Below are 10,098 nucleotides of genomic sequence, written 5' to 3'. Positions count from 1 at the left end.
AAGAATGTACATTAATCAGCAAGTCAATATTTTTTCCCTTCATTTTAATAAGAATCATAAAATTCGAACAGGATTAATTGTTAAAATTATTCTATAGCTAGGGTGCCTTGTGACGTCATGTGCTTTTTTTTCGTAGATGACCGGGGGTCAAGTAAATGATTCACGATCACCGGCCCTGTCCACGAATCATCCGTCCGAAACCAGAAATTATGGTTTATATTTAACTATGCCAAACGTACCAGCAAGTACGGATGATACAGAAGCCCGCGGCGTTCAAAACAACATTGATGTTCATGGAGAAAATGGCAAACCCATGGGACCCCGGAAGAAGAAAAAAATGAAAGAGGCCGAGAAACAAGTTTGTGATGACAATACGGCGGGCGTGGCGGAATCGACAGAAACTGGGGTACGTGACCCCGCAAAGAGACAGACGACATCGGGAAAAGTAAGTAGATTTACTTTGTGGTATTTTACGATGTTGAGTCGTAGATGTCCCGAACATTTGTGATGCAAGTTGTTGACATTGATGGACGCCAAGTTGTTGTCACGGCAACGATATCAGTCATCATGCTATACTATTACTAGCTAGGAAGTACGATGGTAGTATCTTTGTCATGTTTGTCACAGTATACATAAAATGTCTATGTTGGAGTAAGCATTGCTCTATAAATATGTATGTATAGTGGTATAAATAACACAATATCAAGCACGATGCACAGGAGACGTTACACAGTACATTTTTTGTGTGAAACACTGTGTTAAATGGCTTGTGAGTATCTTGCGTGATATTGTGTTATACATGTAAGTGTATTCGTATATATATAAAGTTGTAACACTATGCCGATTAATTCTAGAGTCTGTTATATTACCAGCAACTCTACTATGTACATATGGGTCACACACAAGTAGAAATCAGATATTAGTTTCTCTGTATTGTTATGCAAATAAGACGAAACGACGCGCGCCTCGCTCACTGAGTGACAGGACTTGATGACCGAAGCTTTGGAGCTGAACTAACGAAACTGTTTCTTTGCTACTTGTTATTAGTACAACAATATCGAATCAATAGTTCAAACTATCATTGAGGTAAGTGCTTTATACCACTCTTTGATAATTTTTATGAATGGTATTACATAAAATGACACTTTTTAGACTATTTAGAAAACTTCGTAAAAAATAAACGATCTATTCTTAGTTCAGATGAACGATGTATTTTCCCGCCATGAATATTTGTTATCGTCAACTTTGAAAACGTTTAGATATGTCGTAAATAACACCCTAACCTATAATTCCTACGAATGTTCATGAAAACTGTTTTTTCAAGGGTGGCTACAATCTTTCCTGATTGATGAATCATTGAATTATCGATAGTTTTACTGTATATATCGATGTACACGATGCATTGACGGTTATCTCATCTTCCACACATTTCCGGTTTAATGGTATTGTCCGTATAAATATGCTAAAGTAGGCAAAGCCTCAGACCACAAGCAACAACTACGTTCCTCATGTTCCTTGCGTTGTTCTTGAGTCACAGTGGAAATTGATGTGTGAATGAATTACGCTAATCGTTCACCTTTGCCCTGTAAACTTTTGTTGACACACAAGGTGACCCCTGACCTCACAGTAATCATGGCGCCCACTCATTTTGTGCACTTTCGCCGTCAACAGAAATGGAGAACCTGGATCCAACATCCAGTTTGGCGTCATCACAGACATCTAGTCAGGACCCAGACTATGTACCCGAGGAGACTGAGTCACCAGACCGACTTGGTGGGTATTTGCGAGGAGTTTCTCGTTCGAGTTACACTCTCCGACCTGACCTCACACGGGATTTAACCAAACATGTTGGTAAGTCCAGGTCTAAAAAAGTTTGTGTAGCAGTTACAAAAGTTGATTGTCGATCCTGTCATGATTCTATTAGTATAGTTTTGGCTGTATTCGTTTTTTAATGTGTAGTACTACATTAATACGGTGTCATCAGTATCTTTGAATAGAAAAAAACCTCTTGAACTTGATAGGGGATGTAAACATACGGTAGATTTATGATGTAAACAAAGTCCATAATTTGCTAATGTCTGAAAAATGTCACCGTGTTGAACTTGTGTACCGTTATGGATGATAGCATTGGTTTTAGTATAAAACTACAATCAGAATATTGAGTACATGACACACTTCAAAATTCCTGTATTACAGTACTATAATTTTAAATCTAGTTGTAACTCCCAGTCCCCCAGTTTTATGTTTTGTTTTGTTTTTACATTTGAAGTAAAGTTATTGACAGAAAATGTTCATCACATTGATAGATCAATTACAAAGGTAAATGTAATGCACAAGCATTTTACTATGAGGTTTCAATCTGTCTTTCATTGATAAATTTTCATCAGTAGCACAAATTCCATAGTTAACCTCTGTAGTAACTCTGGAACTATGTTGATCTGATGACGATTGTTGACAAGACAGATTGAAAGCTAAATACATTTGTACTAAAAAGTTCAGCTCCTTGTGTCTTGTAACCTTTGTAATTTCACATAAGTTATCTTTGTCAACTTGTTCCATCCTTTAAAGACAGACACCCTACTTTAGGATGTTTTTACATGTATAGATGTATTAGAAACCAAGTCCTCAAAGTGTTGATATCATTATATTTATTATCAAACTAATTATCATTTTCATCTTTTTTTCATTCAGATGATTCTTTTACTTTTAAAGTTGGAGTATGTCCAGTTTGTGAACCCATATTAACACAAGCAGCTGTTGGATTCTTTACCATCCAACATTGTTGCAGTACACTCAAAAAAAGAAAAAAAGCACACCTGGAACCCCTTAAAACAGACAACAGACAATGGAGGAACATCATAGAAGAAAATAAATGGATTAGAGGAAGTTTATTTGACCCTGCAGGAAATTATTTATTCTGCCAAGAGTGTATTGTCAGTGTGCTTGGTGTATCACGCCAGCGATTGGCCAGCCAAAGAAATATCAAACAACAAGAATTCCTAAATCCAGTGGTGTCATTAAAAAAGAAAGATGTCCTCCTTCAGAAACTGGAGAAGTACGTTCTTATTCCAGACCCAACTGTAGACTGGAATGACTGGTGGACCGGTGTCTGTGAAGAGGATGAAGTGGAGGTCAGACAGTTTTCAGCCCGACATGGTCTGGAAGGGAGATTGTCAAACAACAATAAAACTGTTCTGAAGGAACAATTCCTAACATTTGCTGATGCAAACTCCTATCCAACAGGTCGTCATGAAGAACACAAGGGTCCTTTGTTCTACTTTTTACCAGTATTTACCCGATTGTCTATTCCCAGGATTTCAGAGAATAACTATGAAACTAAACTGAAGCATTCTTTCATTGGTGTCTTCAACTCCAATCAGCAACAGCTTGGAAGAGAAACTGTAAGTAGCAGTGCAGCAGAGGGCTGGTTATCTCAGTACAGAAGCCGTCATTCAATTCACCCACACAAATCAGACTACTGCAATACTTGCAAAGAGGTCAGCAAAGAAATCTGTACTAAATCCACAATAGTACAGAGAATGACAGAGTGTGGTGATACTGATGAGGGAGAATTACTGAGGATAAAAACAACCATAGACAGTCTAAAGTTGCATATAGCAGAACATAAAGAAAAGGCAACTATAGCACAGCACTTCTATAAACAGTCTTGCAATACAGCATGGCAAAGTCAGCAAATGATTGAAGATTTGGAAAGTAAAGATGTAAGAACTGATGAGGAAGAAATAACACTCCTTGAAGAGAAAACAAATTATGTTGCTTGCTTTAGCATTGACTACAAAATGGTTGTCACTGTACCACAATGGCATTTGACACCACAACCAGCCATATCATATTACAAGATGAAGCTTTGTGTTGATGAAGCAGTCATTGTTCATCATAATTTTGGCAAGGCATATTCCTACATATTTGATGAAAGGTGTGGACCAAAAAATAGCAACCACACATTATCAATTTTAGACAAGCACATGAGGAGTTTGGATCTATCCTGGACAACAAAGGCCATGGTATTCATGGATAATGCTCCAAGTACTAACAAAAACACATGGCTAGTTTGCTGGATTAAAGAAATGATGGAAAGGTTAGTCAGTTTGATATCATGTATTTGTACACACTAATTGTCTTGTTCAATAAACTAAACTGATACATGAAATTAATATCAAAATGTATTCAGTATTGATGATTTTAGTGCACATTTATCAATGTTCAACTATGCATGTTTGTAACACCATAGCATTTACTTTCTTTATTTTCAGACATGAAACTCTGCAGTATATCAGAATCTGTTTTTTGCTTGCTGGACATTCAAAGTTTATGCCTGACTGGATATTTGCATGCATGTCATCATCAATGAAGAAATGTGATATCTTCAATACCCATGACATTGAAACTGTGGCATCAACATACAGTGAAGCAAAGGTATTGTTTACTAGTATATGTATCATTGTTATTTTGTTTTTAACACATGACATTGGCACAGTAAGTCTGAAATAGCTGTAAATGGACTAGCCCAGAGACTTCTGTTGGTGTTATTATAATAGCTATCTACACTAAACCAATTCACATGCACATTGAAGCACAGGGATGTGTTTTGAAATTACTATCAACAGCACTGTTAAAATCCAAGTCAAGCTCACATTAGTTCAGGCACTTGTTATACACCATCTTGCCACATATGTGGTGATGATTGCATCATTTAGGATCCATTTAGCTCAAGCAGAGCAGTTGGTAGTAATTTCAAATTCAAAATACATTTTATTTATTTTAAGTACATATGCCTTTGCTTCGTGTAGGGATATACCATAGTAACACAAAGAAATCTCTGGGCTATACCTGGCCTAACGATGACAATTACATGATTATCTTCTCTGTCTGAAGATTATATGGGAACTAAATCAAAAGCTAGGTTTCATGAAAGATTGAGTTACAGCTTTAAGTGATCTATTCTAAGACATTAGGGTAGTGTTCTCATTGATATAACAGTGCTCTTTAAAGTAGAAATTATGATAAAACAATCTTAAGGAAAATAGATTTGAGCTTTATCATTTTATGATTGAATTTGTATACTTTTGTTATCGTTATTGAGTAGATCCTTTCTGAGACTGACTTTGCTGACTGGCGTACATCATTACGGTTCCACTATGGTAGCTTAGTGGTTCATGGTATTGGTAGCTATCACGATATCATGGGAGAAAGACAAGATGGTGCAGTTGTTGTCTTGGCAAGAGAGAACTTAGACAGTGGTCCATGGAAGAATATAACACCACAGGTAATATACTGGCACTTTAGTGTATTATGGTTTATATCTCTATTACAATTCTTTACTTTATGTACAGTACCAGCTTTACATTCATTTTACATTTATGTGATGTTTACAAGAATAGAATTTTATTTTAGAATGACATGTACTTCATAATTAAAAATATCTTAATTCATTTTGTAGATGACAATTGAGGGGACAGCCTACCCATCTGAAAACATCACACCAAGAGCTCTTAAACCTGAAAAGGTAAAACAACTTCATGAAATGTATGATCGTTTCATTCCTGATGATAAAAGGCTTGACTTCCTTCCAGCACCAGTTCACATTTATATAATACCCCCTGCAACTGAAACACAACAGCAACAAGATCCATCAGCAGCATTAGGCAAGCAACACATGGATGCTCTAAAGATGGCAAGAAGAAAGAAATAGTTCATTTTAATTTCACCTGATATTGTGTTTCCCTGAAAGAGTGGAAGAAAATATCTTTTTGAAGCTTTGATACAACTGAAACGCTTAAAGTGTGTTCTCGTCAATTGTAATAAGTGATACTATATTGTAATTTACCATTTTAAAAATCATTAGATTTCAGTCATTTTGTCTAAGTCATCCAAGCTACATGAATAAGGACCTCACCTGGTAGGATAGAGATTTTAATGTGAAGGATTTAATCCTGACTGTTGTCAGTGGTAGAATGGATTATGTGCTCTCAGGGGAGTTGAAGAAGTACAATGGTTGTCCCATAACATGTCTCTGTGCTAGGGGTATACATGGTTATACCATAATATGTCTCTGCTAGGGGTATAAATGGTTGTACCATAACATGTCTCTGTGCTAGGTGTATAAGTGGTTATATCATAACATGTCTCTGCTAGGTGTATAAGTGGTTGTACTATAACATGTCTATGTGATAGAAGTATAAGTAGTTATACCATAACATGTCTATGTGATAGAAGTATAAGTGGTTATACCATAACACGTCTCTGTATGTGCTAGGGGTATAAGTGGTTATACCATAACATGTCTATGTGATAGAAGTATAAGTGGTTATACCATAACACGTCTCTGTATGTGCTAGGGGTATAAGTGGTTATACCATAACATGTCTATGTGATAGAAGTATAAGTGGTTATACCATAACACGTCTCTGTATGTGCTAGGGGTATAAGTGGTTATACCATAACTTGTCTCTGCTAGGGGTATAAGTGGTTATACCATAACATGTCTCTGTGCTAGGGGTATAAGTGGTTGTACCATGACATGTCTCTGTGAGGGGTATAAATGGTTGTACCATGCCATGTCTCTGCTAGGGGTATAAGTGGTTATACCACAACTTGTCTCTGCTAGGGGTATAAGAGGTTGTACCATAACAAGTCTCTGGTACATGTAGGGATAATAATTATACAGTGCTTTGAGCACTACTTTAATAATACCAAATGGTATATGTGTGTGTAATATTGCTAGTATTGCTGTTATCATTATTATGGTAACTGAAATCGAAAAATGTACAATACAAAATTAATTTATTGAATTCATGTCAATATGTATGATATATATGTACATGTAACTATAAATAAAAGAAGTACTTTCAAATTTTAACATTCTGTGTTATAATAGTATCCCGTGTATGTACGTAGTTGTGTGTAGAGGAAGGGATGTGCAGGTGTGTTTCACATGTTTCCCAGTGTCAGATTTGTTGTTTCCTGTTACCATGGTAACGTTCCTTGTAACCATGACGACCATAATGTCTTGTATAGTAACCTTAACCACATTTTGTATGGTAACCATGACCATTTTTGAGCAGTGCCAATCAAAATTGATAGTTATTATAATAGTTGACAGGCCACTTCAGCTGTTTACAATGGTTCCATGCATATGTGTGTTTGTTGCCAATTTACTCCAATTTCTTGTTTGATTTCGGATGTCAAATTTCATCAACAAACAATATAGGTGTCCTACTTCGAAATTGTGAAGAAAACCCAAAAAGTGATTTTTCAACATAATATCTGATTTCTACTTGTGGGTGACCCATATGCCGTATTCTATGTGTAGGAGAGTGGCCAGTGGGAAAGTCTTTCTCTAGCTCTTGTTAATTTATACACATACCAGTGTATTCTAATATTTTCTATGTAGGCGAGTGGACAAAGGCAGGGTCTTTCTCTTGTTATTGTATACATTTGTACAATATTAATATTAATAAACTATATTTATATAACAAATACAATGATCACACTGCTGTTGCAAATATGTATGAATAGTAATATATGTAAAATGTATTCATACATTTGATCTACACTTATCACAAGTATGTGTAGATTGTAATAGATCTACACTTTTCACAAGTATCTATAGATAGTAATAGATGTAAAATATATTCATACAATTGATCTACATTGTGATGTCTATTTTAGAGGGTGCTTTATATAGTACGATTATTTATGTATATAGAATGTGTAGATTGTCATGATATAAGACATGGTGGCTTCTGAATTTGAAAAAAAACAAAACATAATAAATTATAATTGCAATACCTTGTGTAATGAAAAAGTATTTCATTTAAAAATAAGTTTAAGAATATCAGCTAGTAAATGAAAACACACATGTTTTGTCAAGAACTACTTATTTGGGATTATCTGATCATCAGCATACCTTCTGCATGGAATGTTATGTGTAGAAAAAAATAATTGTTTGGTTTCGGTTACCTGACCTCAATTAGTTTTATACTGCTGACCTGATTGACTGCATAGGACTAACCATTTGGTGACGTACATGTTATTGAGATGTTCCCAAATGTCACAATTCAACACATGGGGTGCAATATTGACTAACAGTGTCACCAATGTTACATTGTATGTGGTCGATGTACAGTTGCAAGGCTAGAAGCAATATGTGGTAGATATTGGTACAGGGATAGATACAAAACAGCCACTTTCTGCTAGTGACAAAGGTGATGTTCCCAAGGCTGTGAGAGAGTCTATGACACATGTAAATTCAATTGACACTCTATGCTACTGTCAACATGATTGTACATATATTGACTTTACAAAATATATATGGCAAGTACTAACACGAAATGACGTTTGTTGCATTTAACTTCAATGGCTACATAACTTCCATCTGTACTAAAAATGAATTTCATAATGTCAAAACTGTGGTTTTTCTTGAAAAGAATTGACACACCCCGGCTACGATTTGTCCCGTGGCTAAAAAACATATCACTTCCCCATTCCTTCTGCCAATACCTTTCTGATTGAACGGTGCTATGACATTCTTGCAAAAATACAACATCCACTTTTTTACTTTGCAAAAAATTGAAAATACATTTCCTTTTCCTTTCATCACCTAACCCTCTCACATTCAAAGAAAGAAATTTAAGACAATCCAAAACTACACAAAACACGCAACAAAAAAGTGCGACACGGGAAGGGCACACTAAAGGTGGCCCAAACAAGAGAAAAACTGCAGAGAAGACGCAAGCAAAAAAAAAAAAAAGCAGCAAGGTGTACAAAAAGGAGGCACCTCCTCCCAACAAAAACAAACTAGAGATTACACAGGGGGATATCACTATTCAATACAGTAACATAGTACTTATATGGCAAGTATGATTGGATAGAGTGGTTATACATGGTGACATGTGTTCATACTTGTGATACAGTGTATCATCTTACATGGCCTTGTGTATCAGTATCTGTAACATGTACCCAGGTTGGATTGACATGAAAGTGAACATACATGTACCAATTTTTTTCTACATCTCTGTCAGGCAACTGTAGATGTTTTTCACTCAAATCATAAAGTGGCCGTATGGATGAGGATTGGGGTATTTATTTTGGATATTTAATTTACAAAACAATATTGTCATGGCTTCCTACTTGAAAAATCAATGTGAAACAACATTTGTAACTCTACTATAGATTGCAGAAGTTATTACATTTTGTTTTACAGCCACTTTCTGACTCTATAAAAACTGTATTGAGCCATATCAAACTAATATTTTGTTTCACAGCCATTTTGAATCTATATCAACTGTATTGGGCCAAAACAAAATTATCTTTTGTATCACAGCCATATTCTGACTATATCATATGAACTGTATTGGGCCATAACAAAATTATCTTTTGTATCACAGCCATATTCTGACTATATTATATCAACTGTATTGGGCCATAACAAAATTATCTTTTGTATCACAGCCATATTCTGACTATATTATATGAACTGTATTAGGCCATAACAAAATTATCTTTTGTTTCACAGCCATGTTCTGAATCTATGTCAACTGTATTGGGCCATAACAAAATTATCTTTTGTTTCACAGCCATGTTCTGAATCTATATCAACTGTATTAGGCCATAACAAAATTATCTTTTGTTTCACAGCTATTCTGAATCAATATCAACTGTATTAGGCCATAACAAAATTATCTTTTGTATCACAGCCATATTCTGACTATATTATATAAACTGTATTGGGCCATAACAAAACTATCTTTTGTTTCACAGCCATATTCTGACTATATTATATGATCTGTATTGAGCCATAACAAAATTATCTTTTGTATCACAGCCATATTCTGACTATATTATATGAACTGTATTGGGCCATAACAAAATTATCTTTTGTATCACAGCCATATTCTGACTATATTATATGAACTGTATTGGGCCATAACAAAATTATCTTTTGTTTCACAGCCATATTCTCACTATATTATGTGAGCTGTATTGAACCATAACAAAATTGTCTTTTGTTTCATAGCCATATTCTGACTATATTATATGAACTGTATTGAGCCATAACAAAACTATCTTTTGTAT

At 35.2% G+C, this 10,098-nt stretch overlaps 1 protein-coding gene across 3 annotated transcripts in view; it reads left to right on the top strand.

The window, feature by feature from the left end:
• LOC144448701 (transmembrane protein 117-like) overlaps window positions 1-10,098 on the top strand; it is a 37,817-nt gene that overhangs the window by 18,121 nt on the left and 9,598 nt on the right. Inside the window, exons 2-9 of one of the 3 annotated variants that reach the window (XR_013482118.1) lie at window positions 137-445; window positions 1,048-1,086; window positions 1,672-1,851; window positions 2,692-4,099; window positions 4,275-4,437; window positions 5,108-5,287; window positions 5,462-6,156; window positions 6,278-7,257. Coding sequence is in view for 2 of the 3 variants with exons in the window: in XM_078138988.1 (XP_077995114.1) it covers window positions 1,674-1,851; window positions 2,692-4,099; window positions 4,275-4,437; window positions 5,108-5,287; window positions 5,462-5,713 (2,181 nt within the window). In the remaining variant the exon portion in view is untranslated. The other 2 variants (XM_078138988.1, XM_078138989.1) reach the window with 2 other exon arrangements.

The sequence above is a fragment of the Glandiceps talaboti genome, chromosome 17 (assembly GCF_964340395.1).
Source record: "Glandiceps talaboti chromosome 17, keGlaTala1.1, whole genome shotgun sequence".
NCBI lineage: Eukaryota > Metazoa > Hemichordata > Enteropneusta > Spengelidae > Glandiceps > Glandiceps talaboti.
Note: the sequence above shows the minus strand (reverse complement) of the source record. Positions and strands in the feature narration are given on the sequence as shown.